The sequence below is a fragment of the Arvicanthis niloticus genome, chromosome 5, assembly GCF_011762505.2.
Source record: "Arvicanthis niloticus isolate mArvNil1 chromosome 5, mArvNil1.pat.X, whole genome shotgun sequence".
In the NCBI taxonomy this organism is placed as follows: Eukaryota; Metazoa; Chordata; class Mammalia; order Rodentia; family Muridae; genus Arvicanthis; species Arvicanthis niloticus.
In genome coordinates, this window is record NC_047662.1 from 87,790,619 (window position 1) to 87,815,611 (window position 24,993).

The 24,993-nt window shown below is 45.6% G+C and overlaps 1 protein-coding gene across 7 annotated transcripts in view; it reads left to right on the forward strand.

Annotated features, from left to right (window-relative positions):
- Ptpn3 (protein tyrosine phosphatase non-receptor type 3) overlaps nucleotides 1–24,993 on the forward strand; it is a 152,178-nt gene that overhangs the window by 100,191 nt on the left and 26,994 nt on the right. For all 7 annotated transcript variants that reach the window (XM_076934925.1, XM_076934926.1, XM_076934924.1 and 4 more), the window contains 9 exons: nucleotides 1,134–1,197; nucleotides 2,464–2,636; nucleotides 5,941–6,075; nucleotides 8,585–8,761; nucleotides 15,670–15,856; nucleotides 15,974–16,051; nucleotides 18,050–18,106; nucleotides 20,319–20,475; nucleotides 23,752–23,912. In XM_076934925.1, coding sequence (XP_076791040.1) covers nucleotides 1,134–1,197; nucleotides 2,464–2,636; nucleotides 5,941–6,075; nucleotides 8,585–8,761; nucleotides 15,670–15,856; nucleotides 15,974–16,051; nucleotides 18,050–18,106; nucleotides 20,319–20,475; nucleotides 23,752–23,912 — 1,189 coding nt within the window. The remainder of the gene's footprint in view (nucleotides 1–1,133; nucleotides 1,198–2,463; nucleotides 2,637–5,940; nucleotides 6,076–8,584; nucleotides 8,762–15,669; nucleotides 15,857–15,973; nucleotides 16,052–18,049; nucleotides 18,107–20,318; nucleotides 20,476–23,751; nucleotides 23,913–24,993) is intronic.

Sequence of the window (24,993 nt, forward strand, 5' to 3'; positions counted from 1 at the left end):
GAATGCCTAGATGTGTGATCCTAGAGAATAGTAGACTTCCTTTCTTCCCGCCAGTACTGTGTAGATTATAGTAGCTTGTCATAGTGAATAAAATTTATTTAAAAGGTGAGCTTGTACTGAGCTTGATGGCACATATTTATAATCCCAACACTGATAGGTCAGAGAGGGTAATCTCCAAGGTTGCTGGCTAGCCTAGCCTCATGTAATTGGCGAGCTCTGGGACAAATGAGAGACAGACCCTGTCTCAGAATAAGGTGGATAGCACCTGAGGAAAGACATCTAAGGTAGACCTCTAGCCTCCACATATGCACCCACCTGAACACACACACACACACACACACACACACACACACACACTGGTTTTATTCACCAGGTTCAATGAAGACAGCCAACACTGCAAGCCTGTGGTGTGCCATAATCATGTAAGAATTTGGCATGCTTACTCCATCTAAGTTGTCATAAGGCAAGTGGTGAGAAAGGTTGTCATGGGCCACCCCTCAGCAGATATCATAGGGTCCAAGATCCTAGGCTTTGGAGGCTGAGCCCCAAGCTCAGAGCCTGGCTCCAAGTAGTGACATCTCTGTACCTCAGCTTCCTCTTCTAGAGGATAACTACGTACTATTCTGGACTGTTGCAAAACCCAATAGAGGCAGTGTTTATAAAGCCCTTGGCAGTAGCCTGGTATATGAAAATATATCTGGCAATGACGAGTGCCTTTTATTCTGTATTATGCACACGTGGCTGTTAAGTAACAGAGCTGAGGTACAACCCAGGCCTGTCCTCCCTCTGCTCCACACTGCCCTCAGCTGTCTTCCCCCATGTAGGCACCAGCTCCTGCAGGGTTTCAGTGTCACAAAGAGACTTACAGCAAAGAGTGCGCATGGCCCACGTTCCTAGTTATTTAAAAGCTGCCTCACAGTCCAGAGGCCCTGTGGAGATCCAGCTCGGTCAGCTCCTTGAGTTCGGCCAAGATACACACTTCCAGCAGCCTGCCTTCATTGGATCATAAAACAGAGAACCCATGCAGAAGAGGGTCAGCCATAGCCCGGCTGAGCCCCGATGTCTTTGTTTGATTTGCATCTTGCTTTATTTTTTGTGCTATGCGTGGTTTTGTTTTGCTTTGGTTTTTACAGGGTGAACATACTCAAAATTTCATTCAAAAGGAAAAAGTTCTTCATACACCAGCGGCAAAAACAGGTGAGTTCTGTCCCTACATGCTGTGTTTGCTGCGTTGTTGAGGCTTGTTTCAGTCTCAGCTCCTCGGGGATTGCTTTCTCTATCTTAGGAAGGAAAGACTGTGGCTGTCAGGTCTCCAGACCCTGTGGTCATCTCCATGAGCCAGTCGGCACCTGTGTGGAGAATGAACTTGCTTTATGGTTAGACTCTAGGTCTAAACCCTGCCTCTTCCCCTTAACAGCTGAGCGGTTTCTTCCACCCCCTCTAGTCCATATTACCTTGAAGCTCAGGTAATGAATGCCCACTTCTTAGAGAGCTGTATGGGTCAGACAAAAGAGCCCAGTTTGGGCACCTGGCAAAGCATAGCAGGAAGGGTCCACACGGCTAAGTTCCGAAGGTGATAGCTTATTACTGACTGTGTCTTACAAGAGGAGTCGGCAGGAACCTGGACAACTCTGTTTGTTTGCTTAGCCACAGCAGAAGTACACTCAGTAAAGAAGCCAAGGCTCCCACAGTCTCAGAGTGAAGGAGCTGGAATTTGAACCAAGCAAGGCGCCTGCCCTTTCCACACCACGCCCTGTCTTGTTATGCTGCATAATTGTCACCGACTGTCGCTGTGTCCGTGTCCCAGCTTTTCAAATATGATATGCCCTTAGTCTGGCCCCACACAGAGAATGGGCCCTTAGAAATGGGATCACTAAAGCTCAGAATACCAGGGACTGGAATCTAAGTTCTCTGACAGCCCCCACCCACCTCTAGTGCAAGGAGGGTCAGAGTGGTACCAAAATGCATATGGAATCAAAAACCTAAACACAAGTAGCCTGAAGGCAAAACTAAGGACAAAATTGCTTATTATATATGAGTACTGGAACTTACTCTGGGGTAAGAAATGGAGAATCCTCAGGATTCTGATGCCTCTACTACCTGCTTGGTGGAAGAGTATTTCTTCAGGAAAGAGATGTTCGCAAAGCTGAATTTTAAGTTATCAGATGGTAGCAGCAAATAAGCCCTCTCTTGAACTATAAGCAGGTTTGAAACAAGAGTAACTGTGAAACCCCAGATGGTCAGGAGACACGGATTCAGGCTATTTCTATTATCACACCCACAGAGGGTTCACAATCCTGCTCCAAAATATTTCTGGGACATTGGGGTACGTCTGAGGTATCTGGAAGCCTGCCCCCTTCCTCTGTCACATCTTCCCTGGCTGTTACATATGGGCAGCAAGCTTGACACACTTTTACCATCTTCTACTTTTCACAGTGAAATCTCTACTGTTCTTCCTCTCAGGCTGAATCCAGGGAACATACCGTGGCCTTCAACATGCTGAATTACCGATCTTGCAAAAACTTGTGGAAATCCTGCGTCGAGCACCATTCATTCTTTCAGGCAAAAAAGTTACTACCTCAGGAAAAGAATGTTCTTTCTCAGTACTGGACTCTAGGCTCCAGGAACCCCAAAAAGTGAGTATACTTTCAGGGGACCATCCATGCTTTCCTGACATGTTAGTGTGTGCTGGTCACCTCTGGCTCATGGACATCTTTGGGCAGAGAGGCAACTCTGGGGCTGGACTCCAGATTGTAGATCCCTGGATGGTGGCTGAATCTGTCCAGGGGAGGTTGAGCCCTTTGTACACACACTCAGGTGCATGTTATTTTCCCAGCATTAACTTCTGCCCCCTCAACCCTGCTGTCGTCTGAGTTCCCAGACAGTTAATATTGTAACTGTCACCACGCCCTATCCAATAAAGGACACCGAGTGTCATTCTGGTGCCAACACATTAGGCTTTTCACAGCTGGAGGCCACTAAGCCAGCCCCTCCCCCGTGATATTAATCCATAAGGCACCCTATAAAAACGAACAGAGGTTTCCAGAGTCAGGTGACTTCAGAATATATTACCTATAATAGTTACAAAATAATGATTATAATTGACAATTACCTAGTGTTTATAAAGGAAAGGCACATAATTAATTATATTTAGTTCTTGTAATGAACCTAAGAGATAAATGCTGCCTACAGGAATGATACTCAAAATACTTCATGGTAAGAACAGTAAGATAAATTTACATTTATATGTCATGTGTACATTATAATTTTTTAAAAATAATATCCTTTGGGTCTCTGAATTAACTGTGTTTATTCTAAGCCAGCTTTGTATAAGATACAGAAGAAGTTGCTTATCAAGTTGCTAGGATTTCTAAACTGGTTTTTCTAAACTGGTTTTTCAAAACTGTGATTGACTCTGGTTTAATGTGGCTTTTTCTAAATGAAGCTCAAGCATAAGCTATTGTTTGAGAAGAAATTTTGTAAGAATGTTCTCATGGCTTTCCTATTACATGTTAGTCTTTAGGTAATGTAATGATTTAGTAAGAGGCCAATTGCCTCTGGTAGGGGTGATATTATTTTTTATGAACCAAGAACAAACATCTTTAAAGTGTTTAGCTCTTACAATTCTGTCCACTGTTTCTGTGCATTCAATATTCTACTGCTGAGCAGGCCACAAGAACTGTGTAGTGGGGTCACCTGTAGAGCCTTGTCCCCATGATGCCACATGGAAACTGAATCCTCTTCCTGCATGGTGGTCCCTTTAGCCAGCCAGAGGCCTCGGATGAGAGCTGTTTCCCAAGCATGGTACAATCAGCCATCAGCAATAGCCCCACTGTCTGAGGAGGGCTCACTGAGTGCTACTGTTTCAAGGCGCCAGGCCTGACAGCCCAGATCACTGCAGCTTGTGAGGCGGTGCATCTTGAACACTCACTGGATCCTGCCCTCCTGGGGGACTTCCCTGATAGAAGTAGTGCTGAGCACCCAAGCCTGGCATCCCTCTCTAGGGGCCTCGGGAACCTAGTGTGTGCAGCAGCGGCCATAGCGGCTATGAGAGTTCCGGAGTCAGATTCAAAGGCTCCAGCAGGTCAGATCTGCAGACAGATGTGCACAGTCCAGGAAGTCAGGTTGAAGAAACAGAAAGTCAGTTTAGCATGAACATGTATAGTTGAGCATAAGGCATAGAAGTACCAGTGAGCTTCTCTGCTGTGCACAGTGTCTGTGCTGCAAATGGGCCATATAAAGAGGAATCTCATGACAGTCTAGTTGCAGAAGTACAATGAGATGACAGGAAGTTGGCAGGGGGCCTCCTTATTGTTGACGTGCTTGTGTGGCAGCTTGGGGTACAAGTCATTGGTTTCTTATTGGTACCGTCTAATTTTGACTCTTAAATTATTTTTTACATGTGTGTATGTATGTATGTGTGTGTGTGTGTGTATGTATGTGTGTATGTATGTGTGTATATGTGGGTGGTATGGAGGGAAACACATGCCCACCATGGTACCCACGTAGTAGTCCAAGGACAACTTCTGGAAGTCAGTTACCTTCTTCTGTCCTATGTGTCTTGAGGATTGAATCCAAATCATCAGACTTGGTGGCAAGCACCAAGCTAAGCCATTTCCCCAGCCCTTATCGAGTCTGTTCATTTCACAGATGAGGAAACCACAGTCAACTCAGCCCTAGAGATACATCTATAGGTCTGTGTGTTGGGTCCTCTGATAGGTTCTGTGAAAGAATTTGTTCATTATTTTCCAGGGACAATGGAACAGTTCCAAATTTCTATTAATAACCCATGACATGTGCTTTAAGGATTTGCCCCAGCTTAAGCCTTGGAGCCTTGCTGCCTGCTTCCCTAACTTTAATTTACAGCTTTAATCAGTGGTCATGGGGCTTCTGATATAACTGACCTCAAGGGAAAGGCCTCTGGTGATGCTGAGGGGAACTTTGATCAGAGTGACAGCCACAGTCATTACTGTAAACCAAAACCCAAAATTTCGTTGTATTTCTTTGTTCTGTTGTTTTCGTCAGTTGGTCTTGGGGAGTAAAGGAAATACATGGAATGTTTAAGACCTTAGAGCATGATGTAAAATTGAAAAATGCTAGGACTGTTACTGCTAGCCAGACTTCAGTTTACTAAGGTGATCTGTTCTTTGGGATGTCAGTTCTCTAACTATAAATAAAATTCAGAAATATCCTTCTGTCAGAGGATAGAACCTGAAGCTGTTCTAAACACATCCTCTGCTTCTTGATCAAAGAGTTCCCAGTGGCATCTGGTGGCCAGGGTGACAGAGATCATCTGCAAGAATGACTACTTTTGTTTATGCCAGTGGGAGACAAGTGAGGTAGATCCATTGAAGTTATCGGATCTGTGTTGGTCTGTACTGTCTGCGCTATTCTGACACTTCTTCTAACCTGGTAGCTTTGTACAGTCTAGAAGCAGTTCAACTATTTAAAGTAGTAGAAACACAGAAGCATTTTCATCAAAAGACCTAAAGAAAAATCATAACAAAAAAGGAAGTCCGGGACCGATGGGGTGGTTCAGCGGATAGAGACATTTGCTGCCAAGCCTGACAGACTGAGTTCAGTCCCCTACCCCACATGGTGGAAAGACAAAACTGACCCCTGCAAGTTGTTTACTGAACTCCACAAGTACACTATGGTGTGTGTGTGTGTGTGTGTGTGTGTGTGTGTGTGTGTGTGTGCCTGCGTTTCCCCCACCCCCCCCCACACACACACTAAATAAATCTAATCTTTAAAAATTTGAAAGAACACTCTGGAAACTGACTGCCTCCACTGGTCATAGCCCAGCTGAATTGAGCGGGGCTGGTGGCATTGTGATGTAAGTAAGCGCCTTCCCTGGGGAAGACTACATTTTATAGATGCCGTACTTGCTTTCTCGTTGGACAAGTCAGTGTGAACAATGACCCTGCATCTGTTTTTCAGGTCTGTAAATAACCAATATTGCAAAAAGGTGATTGGAGGGATGGTATGGAACCCAGTCATGAGGAGGTCCTTATCAGTGGAACGGCTAGAAACCAAGAGCCTGCCTTCCCGGTCCCCTCCCATCACCCCCAACTGGTATGTCCTCTTTTATGCCATACACCAGCAGATACCTTCTGTCTTTCAAAAACAGAGTTGGCTTTAAATTCTTCAACAGAGATAGCCTAGTGTCAGACTTCCCATGTGCATTCCACGTGTTGCAGGAGCCAGTCTTCTGATACTGCTAAGGTGGCCTTGAAATCATAGTAAGTTCATCTAACTAATTTTATCTGTTCATGAAATCCATTGTTATATTTCAGTACATATATAGTATTTAAATCAAGTTAACTGCCATATCCATCAGACAAATAGCATTTCTTTGTGTTGAGAACTTAAAAAAATCCCTCTGGGTAGGTGAGCATGGTCGTAAGGCAAGCTTAGCATTCAGTAGCCTGAGACAAGAGAATAAAGAGTTTGAGACTAGCCTGGGTTACGTGGGCCTAACCTCTCAGAAATTAACAAGCAAATCCTTTCTATTGGCCGTTTTGGAGTTTTTAATTGATTATTGTGCATTAGAGTTACCCTGCTCTGCTAGAATAGTAGACATTATCCCACCTAACTACATTCTTGAACTGCTTCTCTGAAAAATTAATAAATTGGGATGTGCCTAAGGGCATAGCTCAGTGATAAAGTACATATACAACATGTTCAGACCCTGGTTTCATTCTACCACCCTGCAAAATAAATAAATAATAACATTTGGCCTGAGGCCTCCTGAAATGCCCACCTTAGAATCGTAGCATAGAGGAACGTCTTTAAGAAGTCCCATGGTAAAGAAGTTAAAAGGATAAAGGATGGAAAGAACTCAGGGTTCCAAGTTTACCACAAATGGAATAATGTATCAATGCTTCTTCATAAGCTTATTTCAGAAAAAAGATCAAGCAAAATTTTCTATTCCTTATTTTTAATGGTCCACAAAGACATCGGCTGTTTTTCTTTTTTTTTTTTTTTTTTTTTTTTTTTTGGTGAATGTCTGAGTGTCCACAGGAGGAGAAGTGAAGCAGGAAGAAATTGTACCCTGGCTCCACAGGATTAACATTGTGGCTTGCAAGATAGGTGGACATTTCCTAGCTAGGATCTATGGGATTAAGGGATATGGGTGAGAGACCTGCTAGGGAAGGACCTTCCACAGGGGACCACATATCCTGGGGAACGGTGGTGATGACGGTGCTGACGTGCATGCTCTAAAGAACCAGCTTAGTTTATGCGGAAACTTGTCAAGGAGGCAGAGAGAGCCCCAGGATGTGACTCTAGCTCTGCCTTGGCTCTTTCACTACTAATTATAGGTCCTCTCCCAGGAGTCCCCAAAGCCATCTTGCTTACACAATGGACACACAGTATTGATTGTGCAGGAATGGGGGGGGGGATTGCAAGTCTCTTAGAGTTCCGAAAAGAAATAGCTGACAAATGGAAGCCGGGAACACGGTAGAAGAGAGCTTGAGGTCATGTGATAGAGGGCCTGACACCCAGGGGCAGTCCCAGGTGTTCTATGAACACTGTCCCATTTGCCTCATTCAGGGCCTTGTAAGTACAGCTGAGGTCCAGAGAGGGTGGTGGAACTTATCTGAGATCGCCTGACTACTGTGTAGCATGCTGGTCCCTGCCACATTATGATGTTTAAAAAGGAGAACATTAAAAAAACAAACAAACAAAAAACACCGAACATCTCCAGTCCATAGATAACTGTGGAAAGTGCTTGCTGTGTGAACAGGAGGACTTATATACTTTGGAAAGCAAGGCATGGATGTAGATGCCTGTAATCCTAGGGCTGGGAGGCAGGGATAGGAGGATCCAGGGGGCCGGCCAGCCTAGCTGGGTTGATGAGCTCCAGGTTCAATGAGAGACCCTATCTCAAAAAAGCTTAAGAGCAACAAAGGAAGGGATTTGACACCAACCTCTGACCCTATACATCCACATGAATGGGCAAGGAACCCACATACACACGTACACACACACCACACGTGCACACATACACGTGTACACATACGCCACACACATACACACTACACGTGCACACAATTTTTAAGGTTAGTTATTCCTTGGATCAAGATTCCTTCTTGAAATTCAGTGAGAAGTTAACACTGCCTTCTTTCTAAACCCGTCAGTGTACGTTGTTGAATTGGTGAGAAAAGTTACGTTTTGAGTCTTCTAGAAGAGTAACTCACCCTTAAACGGACCAATGGCATAAGCCAGTTTAGTTCTTTCCATTTCCAAGTGGAAACTATGGTTCTGGGAGCCATACCACTTACCCAAACCTGCCTGAGACTTGTTTCATCCTGGCTGGATTCTGCTGGAGTAAGAATGACCTCACTGGTTCTGACTTATCTTTGTGTTGGTTATTTTTGAGACAGGTTCTCATTAATTCCCAGCTGGCCCTTAACACTTAATCCTCCTTAGTGCTGGAGTTCTGGGTGTGTACCGTGCCACACCCAGCTCTGGATCTGACTTTCTAAGCACCGGTCAGGGCATCCACAGAGAGGCTAGGTCACAAGGTCACACAGCTGCCATCGGGTCAAACCTCTGTGTACTGCTCTTCTCCCCTTTGCAGGCGAAGCCCTCGGCTACGGCATGAAATCCGCAAACCCCGCCATTCCTCCGCTGACAACCTGGCCAATGAGATGACCTACATCACAGAAACCGAGGATGTGTTCTATACCTACAAGGGATCCCTATCCCCCAAAGACAGCGACTCTGAAGTTTCCCAGAACAACAGCCCACACAGGGAGTAAGACTGTATATTTCTTTGTATCTTTCTATCTTTGTATCTGCTTTGGCCTCTTGAGTTTGCTCAGTCCTGGGTGCCAGTAGAGAGGAGGCAGGAGCTGGTGCCTGCGGAGAACTCCCAACGGTGCTCTCCTGAGGTGGGAACATAAACCCTAATGCCTGTTTATTATACAGGAGACAACCTGTGTGCCGCAGCTCAGAGAAGAGTAGGTGCCACTCTCTGAGAACTTGCAGGTCTTGTACTACTGCCCTGCCTGCCCAGGGCACTGGCAGAGCTTGGTTTGAGATATTTCTATACAGCACAAGTACAGACTCAAGGACATGCTTGCCCTGAGCGTGTAAGCTTGACCACCCTGTGACCTTAGTCATTAGGACCATAGTAACATGTAGGGGCCTTCTCAGAACAGCCGTATGCCCTTGGGTTTTGTTTCTGTTTCATTTTAATACTGTAAAGAGAAAAACAATACAAGGCTACCAAAATGGCCCAGCAGGCAAAGGCACACATTACCAAGTCTGTTGACCTGATACCCACATGGTAGAAGTAGAGAACCAACTTCCACCAGTTGTCCTCTGACCTCTACACGTGCGTGCACACGTGCGAGAGTACACACACACACACACATACACACACACGTGCGAGAGTACACACGCACACATGCCAATTAACAGTATGTAAAAGTAGGCTTTATATTGTCAAATGTTTGTCAAAGACAGTTTCTTCTCAAGCCTTCTGTGGCCACTCTTTTGGGACCAGTGAGACAGTGTTCTTCCTACTGTGGCTTACAGTATGGGACCACTGAATGCTGGTCTTTCACTGTTCTGTGTAATATTCTCTTGTCACAGGCTTCATGGAGCCTGGACTTGCCTCTAACTTGCTGTGTAGCTGAAGATAATCGTGAACTCTTGATCCTCCTGTCCTCTCCTCAGATGCTGGGGTAGTGCCCCAGCCAGTTTACATCCACTCTTCCTAAAGAAATGTTACCCTCTTATTGATGAAGGCCAGCAAAGAGCCTGTCTGTTCTGAAAGAGAGGCTCGAGTCTTGATCTTTCAGTAACAGTGTGCATCTGCTCCCTTTTGCCTTGATTACCAGAGCTCAAAGCTGCTCAACCATTAGACTCAGTTGCTCTTGCTTCCCCAGACCCGGGTGTCAGGTCTGTCTCTTCTCTTCAGACCTCACCTTTACAATTCTATCAGAGCTGAGTGTTTGGGGGATAGGCTATCTCAAGTCGTATTTTGAAACAGGTGAACTGTAGATCATAAACCATATCTTTAAGTTAAATCGTGATAGGAAAGGGTAAGGTGTTAGAAGGTCAATCTTAGCCATTGGATATTCGAACTGTTAAGCCCCAAATAATGGCCCAAACCAAGAAAGGTAATGCCTCCCTATTGGAGGAGGATTAGCAAGCAGGCACTTTGGTCAGTCTATAAATGTTGACCCGTGAAGCTTCACAGACATTAAGCATGTCCTGCATGGGTGTTAGACTTTCCCAGGTGAATTGCAGGTCTCTCCACTTCCATGCAGGTGTCCAGCCCACTGCAAATCTTGGTCTTCAGATGAATTGCATTTTTAACGCCTCTGCTTAAATGATCCCTGCGGTCCTTATTTCCTTGTGACCGAAACTCCAGGTGAAGTGATCACTCTCTGTCCCTGCAGCTTGCAGCCTGCTGCACTCCTGGGAAGATTGCAGTAGGTGGGTGTGAGATTCATTGCATAAACTTGAGGCTTTGCAGGCTGTGAGCAGATCTAGAAATGCAAACCAGGAGAATAGAAGATGTTGATTAGAACCAGTCAGTCCTCTGTGGCCTCCAGACTCTGTTACTTTGGCACAAGGAGAAAAGAGGGCTCAGGGAACCCCCTCCAAGGGCTTGGGGAAGCCCACATTCCCCTTGCCTGTTGATGGCACTGCAGAGCATCCAGATTTTCATTGGTCTGTGCAGCAGCCACCCACCTCGGGCAAACTGCTTAGCTTTAAGCCAACTGAAGTGAGATGTGTGTTGAGCAACTAGGAAATGCACATGCATTTTGAGCACTGTCGAGTCACATGGACTACCCCACCATATTGGTCAGCAAATACTGCTCATTCCCATCGTCCCTGCCTGCTCCTGGGATGGCTCTGCCATTCCTTGAAAGTAAAGCAAACTCAACAGTCAAGGTTAGGATCGTCACCTGGCTTAACAGTGGTGAACTTGCCTCCCGTCAGCCAGCTGTACATGGGTAGGGTTGGTAGGGAGCCTCCAGGAGCCTTTGCGTTTCTGCGCCCTCCCATGACGAAGGTCAAGACCAGGTACAAGACTGTTGTCTCTTGTCTGGTGACACATTCTGAGCTCATCTTTAAACATCCTCGCTGGTTGTGGAGAAGGGACCACAAAGTGGAATTTGATGAGGCTTCACTTTTAGTTTCCTCCAGACCTGGATGAGTACTGTGTCATCTGCCTTCACTGTCACACTGTGGGGCCCTGTGTGTGGCTTGGGAGAACTGTAAGGGTTGGGACTGGCATGACCTACACAGATTTTACCGCTGCTTTACAGCCACAAGGGATGCTAGCGTGCCTAGGCTTTCCTCTTCGGGCCATCACATTTAAGCTGCTTACATTTAAAGCCTTGAGAGTGGCGTACAGTTTAACGCTTGTCTGGGCTCTGTTGACTTCAGTGACTTTTTTTTTTTTCCTGCCCCATTCACACTGCATGCCGGTTCTCTGAATGTCTCCGTGAGACCTTCTCTGTAAGGTGACTCCCAGAGCACTTTTCCTTTTGCAGCCCAGGATTCGGAGAAACAGACAACGGTATTGTAAAGGGGCTCTTGACAGCTCTGAGAGTCTGTTTTGTGGCTAGGCTTGGCACATGATATATAGTTGGAAAACAAGAACCCTGTTCCCCCTCCACTATGGCATCAAGGAACCCTCCTCATTGGCGGGGAATCACTCTCTTCTGGGCTTTCTGAAGCCTTAACATCTTGGGACGGGGGGTGCAGGGAGGAGGGCTTTATTCCCCAAGCAAGAGATGCTGGTCTGAACTTAATTGAGGAGAAACTCAGCCGGTACCATTGTATTTACGAAATGTTTAAGAAGCCTTTGACATGTTTTCTGCAGCACATTTGTGCTGAGAGTCTAAAAGAAGCATCCTGTCAAAGAAATCAGAGGAGGAACGAGCTCGCAGACAGCAAGGACTCTTTTGGAGGAGAATTAAGTGTAATGTTCTGTGCTCATTCAAAAGGAGAAGAAAGAGAAAGAGGGGGAAAAAAGCTTAGCCCATCCCCACCCCACCCCACCCCACCCCACCCCCAGTGCGCAGGGATGGAACATCGGCCCGGCAGATGAGTCACTTGCCTGTTTGTTCCATATTTATAGCGGTTCCGCCGTTTATGATTATAGTTTTGAAAGCCTTGGCAGTGTGCTTTGTGCCCAGGCAGGCTGGGCGCTTTTGTTATTCCCAGCGCTGCTCTGAACTTCTCCTTGCTTCCAGGGGAAGTTGCAATGCTGGCAGAGAAGCAGCTTTTCTTCATGGTAAAAACAAAACCCCCAAATTTCCCATCCCCTCACCCAGATTCAGGGGAGGAGGTGTGTGCTGAGGCAGAGCTCACCCTCGGCGCTGCAGGAGACAAGGGTCACAGCGGCTTGGATTTGTATCCCAAAGACTGTGTCGATGTCTCTTTTTCATAGTTGTTTTGGTGGGTCACCAACATGGTACCCCAGAGTCTTCTCTTCCTGTCATAGTAATTTACTGGCTGTTTGCCTCTTCTCTGATGACCTCTCCTCTTGGATAAAACACAAGATAGCTCTTGCATTCATCTTAAAATGTATACTTTGGATGGGACCTTGGGGCAGTCTCTCTCCATCTACAGCCAAAGAGGAGAGGTTCCTATGGCCCATCTTCTGGGCCCCTGGGCTCTGTGAACCCTACCAGTGATGGGCATGCCAGCAGTGAGGCAGTCTGTTGTGCTGTTAGGGACTCGGATTGTTGATACAGTTGACCCTCTCTGTCCACATGTTCTGCATCCAGACTTAATCAGCTGCAAGTCCAGTGTCATAAGGCCTGTCTTGGTCACAAGGTCAGAGCTAAATGTGTATAGATTTTTTTTTTTCCCTCATCAGGACAGGACAAGTGTTTGTGCAGTATTGACACTGGATTGGGTACTGTAAGTAACCTAAAGATGACTCTTAAAACCACAGGAGGGTGCACATAGACAAAATGAAACTATTAGAGCATTTTATATAAGAGACTTAAGCATCTCCGGTGGACGCTGTCCTGGAACTGCTCCTCAGGGGATACTAAAGGGCAGTTGTGTTTTCTCAAACGACATGATACATCTTCATGCTGGCCTGGCATGCCAGCTCCTTCCTCAGGCTTTTAGCACACATTGCCTTCCAGTCCTCCTGGCAGCCCTGCCTACTTTGCTTTAAGCAGTCTGGTTCTTCTTGGTACTCTTCACCTTTTTCTTCTCTTCCAGTATTCTTAGGCAACACCCAAAAGCCCCTTACCAGAGGACAGTGTAACAGCAAATATGGGAGAGGGTCTGTCTCTTCAGGGAGCCAGCCAGGGCCAGGGTTTCGTTGTGTGTAGGCAGGGTGGTGGTGATAGCCATTATCCCTGAGCCAAACCAGGCGTGTGTGTGAGAGAGCCTGGAACCTCCCAACCTAGTCTCTGCTCTTGATCTTTGTGTAATGGCTCCCGTGTGTCCTGGGGAGGGACCACTGTCTCAGAGCCACCCAGTTTGCACCTGCTGGGAACCTGTCTTCCTTGGTTCTGTTTCCTTCTGCCATTTTCATTCATGTGGCTGGACCCCCAGACATCTTTTGAATGAGAGAAAGCATCACTTGTGAGTCTTTCATGGGGGATGGTGCTGTTTCTCGTCTCTCCAACATTGCAGCTCTTCAGAAAATATGATTCTCTGGTGGCTTTTGTCACTGATGCCTGTTACATCTGTAGTCCTCAAATGCCTGACAGTCTGTCTCTTCGCCTTCCTCCCCAGAGACTGGGACATGCCTGTCCCACTGTGGCTGCTCTTTCCCAGAGGATGGGGACAGGTCTCATCGTGTTGCCTAACTCCCACTCAGAGATGGCTTCTTGCTTCCTTCACCCCATTCTCAGTAACCTCTGTGAATCCCTCACTCCACAGGGTTGTGTCTCTCTCTACAACTTGAGTCCCCTGCGGTTCCACAGGGACCCCTGACCAAACCATGGCATTCTGACCTCTTCTCTCCTGGCATCCTAGTGTTCTACCCACCCACCTTCTCATCATCCTATGTCCTTTTTGGGTCTCTGTCCATCCATCCTGAACACCAAGCAGAATGCCATTGTTCTCTGCAGGGATAAACTTTAGTGTCTAAGTTGATAGGTCCGAAAACTAGCCACTTGTTCATCAGACCACCCTGACCTTAACTCTGCAACCTACTTAGAAGGTAGATTAGGGTGTGGGGTGTCTTAGAATATGTCAGTGTTTGTAGTGACTACTGTTTGCTATTTTAAGATAGAATTAAAATCTTCTAAGATTATATTTTATGCATATAAGTGTTTTGCCTGCATGTATGTATGTGTCCCATGTGTGTGCCTAATGCTTACAGAGTTCATAAAGAGAACATTGAATCCCCTGGAACTGAAACTGTAGATGGTTAATGAGCCACTAAGTGGGTGCTGGGAACCAAACGCAAGTCCTCTGCAAGAGCAATAAATACTCTTAATCCCCTGTGCCATCTCTCTGGCACCCTGTTTCTTATTTGAGCTAGGTCAGGGGATTTTTGTTTTTATATTTGTTTGTTTTATTTGTTTTTTGAGACAGAGTCTCTCTATATAACTTTCCCTATCTTGGAATTCACCATGTAGACCCATCTGGCTTTAGACCAGACTTTTGTATTAGGAAGAAAAAGGCACTTTGAAACCCTGTGAAATAAAAGCTCATGAACTAAAATTTTAAAAGGTAAGTAAACAGGATATTTATTGATATCATTTTGTTGAAGGTACCTTTTTTTAAAATCACAGGCTTGAGAGAGGACAACCAGTAAACATTCAGGCCAAATTCTTCTCTTACACATATCTGTTTCCACACTGGTCTCCCAGTGAATATTTTGTTCAAATAAATTAAGACTGAATCATTGTGTGTGAATAGGTACAGATTTTATATTTAGAGTAGGCTAATTTAGGCGGGGGTGTGGTGTAGTGTGTGTGTGTGTGTGTGTGTGTGTGTGTGTGTGTGTGTGTAATAGCTCAGTTCTTGCTTACCATGTGAGAGGCCCTGGGTTCTCAACAATGAAGGAGAAAAACAAAAAATGAAAAAACAAAAACCAACCCCTTTCCCCCAATTTTAAACTACTAGTGAACAGAAGCATCATTTAAATAACAATCTCGAGGCAAGGACCTGGGATAGGGGTTATCGAAAGTCAAAAGCAGAAGTGGGAATGTGTGGGTGTGTGGAAAAACCGATCACTCGGGCTTTTGCAGGCTGCTATGCTAGTTACAACAATTACCGATATATAGCCCCTGCTGGCAGACTATTCCATAAATGATGCTGTGTTTCTTGACAAGTTCAAATTAGTGGGCCCCCAGGCAGAGTCCCAGGTGGAAGCCAAGGCAGAAAAATCTCTTGAGCCAGAAGTTCAAAACCAGCCTAGGCAACAACTCTCATGTTAAACCAGAGTAGATCTACAGGTTTCCCCATCAGCCTTCAAAGCAGCTGGAAGAGGGGCTGTTTTCAGTGGTCCTCGGTCCTCCCTGCCCTCCTGCTCTAGGTCAGATGTGATTTTATTTAGCCTAGAGAGAACATGGATAACCCAAGGACTTTGGCAAAAATGCTCAGGTTCCAGGGCCCCATGGTGCTCTCAGGATGCCAGCTCCTAACAACCAATGACCTTACTCTGATAGTATTGAATAAGTATTAACTTATTAAAACATCTCCTCTTTCCCCACCATGAAGGAGTTTGTCCGAAAACAACCCAGCCCAAAGCTGCCTGACCCAGAAGTCATCCAGTTCTGTGTCTCCATCTTCAAATGCTCCAGGCTCCTGCTCCCCGGACGGAGTTGACCAGCAATTCTTAGAAGACTACCACAAGATGACCAAAGGGGGCTCCATCGAGGATGCCAGCCAGTACTACTGTGATAAGGTGAGGGACTTCCGGGTCACTTGTGACTTGGTGACTCGATCTCACAGAGAGAAAATACCTTGTCACTAGCCACTGCAGAAGGAAGTGGTATAAACAACACTCTTACGTGTCTTCTAGAATGATGATGGTGATGGCTACTTAGTCCTGATCCGGATTACACCAGATGAAGACGGAAGATTTGGATTTAATCTTAAGGTATGCTGTGTACATCTGTAACTTCCTTAGGTTATATACAGTGGAACAGTCTTCAGGAAGATTTTGAATTTCAGTCAGAAATCTGCTACCTTACCTACATTGCATTAAAAAAAAAAAAAAAAAAAAAAAAAAAAAAAAAAAAAAAAAAAAAAAAACAGAAAAACTCAGAGCTACAAAAAAACTCAGTTGGTAAGGTTTTTGCCATGCAAACATGAGAACTTGGTTTCAGTCCCCAGGATCTCCCTAACAGTGATAGGGGTGTGTCATGGGGTTAGGGGGATACTCCTGTAATCCCAGTATTGGAGAGGCAAAAGCAAGTGCACCCTGGCAAGCTCTTACTGTCAAGTTCCAGGCAAGTAAAAGACACTGTCTCAAGAAACAAGTTAGAGAGCACCAGAGGAGTAAAACCCCAAGGTTGACCTCTGGCCTCCACTCATACCCATGTGCACATGTGTGAACGCATAACCAAACACGCATGTCTACACACTCATGAAAAACTACTCAAAAAAAACAAAAAAACAAAAAACTACTCAGGGCTGGAGATGGCTCAGTGGCTTCCAGAGGTCCTGAGTTCAATTCCCAGCAACCACATGGTGGCTCACAACCATCTGTAATAAGATGTGATGCCTTCTTCTGGCACAAAGGTGTACATGCAGATAGAGCAATCAAACCTAATAAATACATCTTAAAAAAAAAAAAAAAAAAGAAAAGAAAAGAAAAGAAAAAAAAGACTACTCAGGACTAAGAACTGGGCTTTTGCCAGGCTGTGGTGGTGCACGCCTTTAATCCCAGCACTTAGGAGGCAGAGGCAGGTGGATTTCTGAGTTCAAGGACAGCCTGGTCTACAGAGTGAGTTCCAGGACAGCCAGGGCTACACAGAGAAACCCTATCTCCAAAACCAACAACAACAACAACAAAAGAACTGGGCTTTTTATATAGTTGTTCAACTGCCTTCTATTACGTACTTGTTATGTGCCCAGCATTTGCAAGACTGTATTAGATCCCTGTCATCTTAGTGAGCTCAGAATTAGCAGAGCATAGGGACAAATGCCTTTAACTCCAGCATTTCAGAGACTAAGACGAGATAACTATGAATTTGAAGCCATATGCACTAGAGTGCATATCAAGTTCATGGCCAGCCAGAGAGCTATGGAGACCTTATCTCAAAAGAAATGAAGAAATAAATAAAGCATACGACAGCCATGAAACACATCTTACAAAGGAACCCCCAGGCCTCAGAAGGTTGAGTGTGTAGTTGGTGATCAAATGCAGCCACAGCCCACCCAGGAGGGATTATTTAGAGAACTGTACAGCCCTGCTGTACTGATATGGGAAGGCAGCTAGCTCAAGTCTCTGGGCCTCTTTGTCTAATGAGTCCCTCTAGGCAGTGGCTGCAAACTGCCGCCACCACCCAGTACCCATCTGTTTGTGTACATAGCGTTATTGAAACAGGTGCTGTACCCGTTTGATTACAGCTTCAGGGATTGGGTGGTGGAGTTAAGTGACTGCCTCAGGGCCCTCTTTCCCACACAGCTTAAATATCTATTGAGGAGTCATCTAACTTCCAACTCACTCACGCCCACCCTGATTCCCGTGCTAGAGTGCATCAAGCAGACTGCCCCTGCTGGCTACGAGCCCTCTTAGGGCTCTGCTCACATGGGGAGCATTCCAGTGCACATGGCCCTTCCTGAGGTCTTGTGCCTCTTCTTTTGGTGAAGCAAGCACATGTTCTTTTCCAGGAAATGTTTTTGGGTCCTCCAAGGGCATCATCAGTTCAAGTGATAGGGATGTCAGGCTATGTTTCTGGGTAAAGAGGGGTCAGCAGCGTGAGCTATAATTCCAAAAGGGGTCCCCATCCCCGTGATTGGTTCTCCCATAAAACCTTCCTGGACCATAAGGTTCATATTTATTATGTCTGCATATCTTCATTAGCAAAACTACCCAAGTGTTCTGCTTAATTTTTTTTTTTTTTGTTTTTGCTTTAAAAAATGTTTACAGGGAGGAGTGGATCAAAAGATGCCGCTTGTGGTCTCGAGGATAAACCCTGAGTCACCTGTAAGTAAGCATATTCCATGTGACTTCCTGAGTTTGCTTTCTCCCGCGTCAAACAAGTTTTTATTTCTATGCCCCATTCCTGAGTTTTCTTGGGATTTCGTTTTTCTTTGACTGGTCGGTTGGAGGGTTAGGTGATCTGCTGCTTGCTTGGTTTGATCGGTAGCAGTGTGGATTTGTATTTGGTAATACAGACACAGACAGATGGAGACAGAGAGTAGGATGCCCAGTAACTGCAACCGTGCTGTGCAGTGTGGTTGGTCCCTGAAGCTGCAGCGCCTTGTATGTCACCTGGGGCCTTGTTAAATGTGCAGCACCTCTGGCCTCAGCACAGGTACAAGCCCAGATTCTTCTTACTTACCTTGCTTCTGTTTGTAACAAAATCCTTGGATGATTTGTATGCACTTCTAACTTTAGGAAGTACTAGTCAAGGCAAGGAAACTAAGGCAGAGTTTGCTTTCCACATGCTTCCAGTAGAGATCCTTGCCTCTTTCTGGGTTTTTCTTTTCTTTCTTTTTTTTTTTTTTATTTTGGGGTGGGAGTTGGTTTGTCAAGATAGGTTTTTTTCCATAGCCCCAACTGTCCTGAAACTCACTCTATAGACCAGGCTGTCCTCGAACTCAGAGTGACTCTTCCTCCTGAATGCTGGGATTAAAGTCAGGTGCCACCACTACGCAGCTTTTCTGTTTTCTTGCTGTCTGTATATTTAAGATGTAGTATGTAAATCAACGGCTTTTATAAGTTTGGTAATGCTCAATCAGAAGTGTAACCCAATACCCAACCTAGATATATCAACTGTCTTTGACTGGTGGAGACACATGAACATCTGCCTCCGTGTCCCCTCCTCTCTTTCTCTCTCTCATCACCTAGCTTCTCCTCTCCTGCTTCTCCTCCCCTCCTTACTCCTTCTCTTCCTCTTACCTTACCTCCTCCTACATATCACCCTTCCTGTTAAAATAAAACTTTTCTCTCAAAAATACAATTAGAGCATAATTATACCAATTTGTACCAGTGAGGTACAAGATAGTCCTAATACCCAGTCCATCATTTCGTTGACTATTAACATTTTAAAAAAAAAAAAAAATATATATATATATATATATATAAAAGCAAAAAGGAAAAGGGGACATGGGATAGGGGTTTTCTAGGGAGAGGAATTGGGGAAAGGGGATGGCATCTGAAATGTAAATAAAATATCCAATAAAAATAAAAAAAAATAAAAATAAAAAGATATAGTATGATGCATTGCCAAGCCTGTATGGAACAGATCAGTGAGTGTCCCCGCCATCTTCCCTGGTTTCTGTGTGACAATTTGCTTTCAATAAAACATGTAAGTGTGAGTGTAACTGTGCCTTCTCAGAGGGGATGACTTGGGCAGAGGTCGGACTCCTCAGTCAACCCCTGGGGCCTGGGAAGATGGCTCAGTGGAAAACATTCATACTGCCCAAGCATGAGGACTGGAGTTTGGATCCCTAGTACCCACATTAAAGTGGGGGGCCAGGTGTGGTGGCAGCCTGTAATCTTACTCTATGGGAGTCAGGAGAGCCCCAGCACAAGATGGATAGCTAGACTAGATGAATTGACAAGCTCCAGGATGATGGAGAAACCCTGCCTTGGTAAATAGAGTAGAAGACAATCATGGAAGACACCTGTCCATGTCTGTGCATGTGAACACACACACACACACTTTTTTTTTTAAAGCTATTTCCTTGTAGCTTTTTGTTTGTAGTTTCTAGGGGTTAGGGAGGCTTGCTTGCCTACAACGTTGTGTTCAACTTCTTGCTGTGCGGTGGTTTCTGCCCCTGGTATTGGGCTGGGCTGACAGTGATGTATTTCTCCCTTATAAGATGAGTAAATGTGCATTCATAACTGGCTAAGCATTTTCAAATAGTATATCCAGCAAATAGAAGGTTGGAGGCATCGAGAGAGAGTCATTCTAATCAGCAAGCTGGCCAGGCTCCCGTCGAAAAGGGCTCCAGCAAACTCGGCTTGCCTGTTCTGAAGTGTCTCGTAGTTTACGTTCTATGCCACATTAAGAACCCCACCACCAGCTACTAGGTCCACTTAGCAGCGGCTACACAAACTATGACAGCAGTACCCAGGGGAGAGGAGGTAAATTTGATCGCAGTCTCAGGTGTCTGGGATCAGAGGGAGGCGGCTTTCTCCTTCCCCTTGGGGCTGGTGCTATGGTAACAACATCGCTTCCCTCCACCAGGCAGATACCTGCATGCCTAAGCTGAATGAAGGGGATCAGATCGTGTTGATCAATGGCCGGGACATCTCGGAGCACACTCACGACCAGGTGGTGATGTTCATCAAAGCAAGCCGGGAGTCCCACTCGAGAGAACTGGCCCTGGTGATCAGGAGGAAAGGTAACAGGCTCCTGGGGGCGGAGCCACAGGGTCACCATCTGAGTAGCAGCGGCTTGTCTACCCAGTTGCTTTGTTGGAACATCTCCCACGCTGTAGCCCAGGCTGTACTCTGTCTTGCAGCAGTTCTTCTGCTTCAGCTTCTTGGATGCTCCAGTTACAACTGTGAAATTCCATACTGGGAAGCTTGCTGTGTTTTTTTACATAGTAGTTGGCCTTTGAAAAGGAAGAGTTTTGTTGGTGTTTTTGTTTTTTAACAATTAGGATGTCTGGCTTGTCACTGCCAATATATATATATCTGTCTGCAGGAGTCTTGACTACTGGCCTTTTGGAGAGAGGCAACCCTAGTATCTCTCTACATAGGCCTAGAGCCCCAGAATTCAACCAGCCCCTGTCCCAGTAGCTCACATTCCACTGTTAGCTTGCCTAGTCCTATCTTATTTCATTCGTTTGACTTGGTCAGGGGGCAGCTAGGATCTGACTCCACCTCCTACACTGAGAGGCACCTCCAAGTTAATCAGTGTCCCTCAGATATAACACGAACATAGGTAATCTTATGCAGATTCAATGACATCCTCAGAGCACTGGGGATAAGGGGATGGACTGTAGATTTTTGAAGAAAGGACTATTAAATATTGTTACTATTACTGTTACTGTTTTAATATACTGAGCCAAATACCCTTCACTAGAGACAGCAAGAGAATGAAGGAAAGATGAACACACAGGACAGCTAGGTATTTGAGCTATGTCCATTCCATTCTGTGGAAGTAGATGGCACCACCTACTTCCACAGCCTAAAAGTTCAGTGTGTTTACTGTGTGCAGCACGGAGGGTGGAGTTAGCTAGTCTCCATAGACAGTGTCTGTAAGCAAGCAGTCTCGGTCTGTAAATGTCTTAGAGGAAGAAGCTATAGTTACTAGTTTTTGCACACACTGGCCAGTTCATGAATACTAATACTTGGACTACAGAGAGGTCTTGCTAATCTGGTTTTGCATGGGTCTAAGGAATTGGCTTGACCTGGCTGTGCCCGTGACACTAATAGCATCACTCAGGACTTCATCTGCTCTCTGTAAATTTACTCGAGGCTTCCTCGGCTCCCCACACTTTTTTTTGTACTTACATTAATCTATCCATTTTATTTTTGTATGTATTTGTGCACCATTACTGTGTATACATGCACCGAGAGGTCAAAAGTCCTTGGAATCAAACTCCAGTTGTCAGGCTTGGCAGTGAGCATGCGTACCCACTGGGCCATCTTGCTGGCCCTTATATAGCTTTAAATACTAACATGAATGGAGGTCTGGTTTTGGTGTAGGCACAGCCGAATGCCCTGCTCTCTGTTCCAACTAGGACTTCTTTCCTGAGCCAGCCAGAGCCATGCTCATCCCACCTCTTCTGGGAGGCCTTAGGGCAGCCCTCCAGCTCCCATTATCCCTATCCTGACACTCCATTCTACAAATCCCAGCCACTCAGAGGCTCAATGGGAGTTCAGCAGTAATGGGATACACCAAGGAAAGTGTGTGTTATGCTGACCACTTTATGGTGGCATCCTCTTTAACCTTCACGGTTATAAGGATCCTTATCCCCATGCTCAAAAATCAGGGAACAAAGCCACAGGATGGAGAAGCAGTTGCCTTACTGCCATATGGTCGTTATAGCCACACATTGACAAGGGGCCAAAGTGCCAATCCACCATCTGTGACATGCTAGATGTCCAGGCCCACAGGAAAAGCCACCTCTGTTGGCCATGAGGGACTGGTACCTGCTGCAAGGTAAGGAAAACCCAGCATGAACTGTTAGAGGCCACCTGTTTTCAGGCAACTGTAATATTTAATATTATTTCTAGCATAAATATATAAGTGAGAAATACAAATTGATTTAAAGAAAAATAAGTCAACTAATTTAACACAAACGGTTGCAAATATGACAGAAACCACATAGCACATGAAAAATTGACTTGTTCTGGCTAAGTGAATGTGGACTTTAAAGTTAAGATATAAACTGCATTCCCACGACCTACCCAGACTTTCTGGGTGACTTTTGGACAAGCTCTTCGAAATGGAAGGCTCTACAGTTGACTCAGAGTTCTGAGGATTCAGTGCAACTATACGGGGAAATTCAAAGTTGTTTAGTTACTTTCTTTCTTGGGTGTAAGGAGCCATTGAAAGTTCAGTGAGGGAGTAATTTCCCTTTCTGAGTTATAAGGAAAATTCAGAAATGATCCTGAAGTTTCAGATTTAGGAAGAGGAAGTAAGAATTGAGAATGGCATCTGAGGTGAAGTGTTGTGTGAGGCAGAAGAAGGGTAGGCCTGGAGAGGTGCAGCAGCAGTCAGGGTGAGAACAGGAATTCAGGTCTCTAGCACCTATGTAAAAAAAAAGCAAAAAACAGGGTGCATTATCCCAGCACATGGGAGGCAGAGACAGGGCCCCCAGAACAAGCAGCTAGCTTGACTAGCCAGTTCACTGAATTCTAGGTCCAAGTGACAAACTGCCTCAGTATATAAGGTGGCGATTGAGGGATGATGCGCGCGCGTGCGCCGCGTGTGTGCACACACACACAAGATGGGACCTTGCACCTCTATTTCTTCCTATAGAGTTTGACATGAAGGGAGAAATTGAACTTGAAGAGGGGGGCGGTGGCTGGTGTACAGAGATGTTAGCACTAGTGCCAACCACTTAGTAGAATTGATCTCAGAGTAAAAAGCTAAGCTCTTGAGATGGGACAACACAGTGGGGCACGCTATACCATAGCTCCACAGGGAAAGACTCCCGCCACCAAGTCTGATGTTCCAAGTTCGATCTCCGGACTCACATGGTAGAGAGAACCAACTCCCGTTATCCCTGACATCCACACACGCACAGGCACACAGAATGATAAATAGAAACTTTATTTATTTATTTATTTATTTATTTATTTTGTAAAAAGAAAGTAGACTGCAGGGAATAGTGGGAGAGCCTGGGTCTCCCGCGTTGCCAGAAGACTGCCTATGTTAAAGATGCCAGGTGGGAACCAGAGAGCAAATAGTCCCTATATGTTGTCTTTCTTTGAGGTGCTGGGAACCAAACTTCAAACTTCATACATGCTAAGCAGTCTCTCTACCACTAAGCTGTATCCCCAGCCATGAGCCCCTCCCTTAACAACGTCCATTCCCACGTCTCACCTTTGTCCCATAGCCTACCACCATCACTCGCCTACAAGTGACAATTGGGTACAAATAATGACCATTAATGAGCCAAGTGGACCACGACCCAGTATCTTGTCTGTTCTGTCTGTTACAGCTGTGCGCTCGCTGGCAGAGATCAGACCGGAAGATGAGCTGAGTCAGCTTTTCCCAGAAGCCATGTTTCCTGCATGTCCTGAGGGTGGGGACAGCCTGGAGGGATCCATGGAGCTGCTAAAGAAAGGTCTGGAGAGCGGTACAGTGTTGATCCAGTTTGAGGTAAGGGGATCCCAGGGCTGGAGTCTCCAACCAGTTACCGTCACTCACCATGTGACACTGTGAACTAAGGAAAAGGCAGCAAAGCTAGAACGTGGGCCTGTCTCCTTGGTCACTCTGCCTCACACGCTTCAGGCAGCAGAGTCTCAGTGAGGACCACAGTATGGTCTGATGGGACCACCTCGAAGGCTCAGAGCAATGAAGCATCAGGTGAAGGACCAGGACATCTCCCACTTTCTCCTAGCAATGGTCTGTAAGCAGGGGCTGCTGAGGATGGGAGGTTCTGATCCTGTGGAGCTGCCAGCAGGAGCTCAGAATTCCACAGGAAAGAAAATGGTACCATCCACAGAATGGGGGGCATGTCCCTAAGTATACTTGGGAATTTAGAAAATTCATATCATCTTACAAGGGCACAGTATCTGGCCCTCCAAGGCCACCAGATCACAGAAATTTAAAGTCTGTCCTGTTTTCTCAGGAAAGATGGATCTGTGGTATGTAAGATAATGCAGCAGCACCCCAAGAGGCCTTTCACACCACCCCAAAAGCAGAAGTGGCCCTGCTTTTAAGTCAGTTTTATCCACCACTAACCAAATGAAAATTGAATGTGTTCATCTTCCATGTTTGAAGGTAGAAGAAAGCAACTGTTCATGCAGTGAACTGATAAAAGAATGTATGACGCCTCGTATGCTGGAGGCTAGGTGGTGGGGTCAGAAGTTTGATCCTAGCCTAGACCACATAGTAAGAGCCTGTCTCAGAAAGGGACTTGAGGCAGGGAGAGTAGAAGAAAGAATACAAAGAATGAAGTAAAAGAAACTAGATCAGAGTTTTAACAATGTCATGCATGGTCCAGGCTCACAATGTAAGAATGAGAGCTCTGGTTTGAGAAACAGGTCAACAAACATACTGTTTACTAGAAAAACCCTGGAAAGGGAAGGCGGGCAGTTTGTCAAATGTATTTGACTGCAGAGTGACTCAGGAAGAAAGCCTGTACAGCTGGCAGACAAAAAGCAATGCAAAGCAGAAAGCCTTAAGCAAAAGGCTTGTCTTACACTAGCCTAGGGGCCAGCTTGTAAAGGCTGCCAGA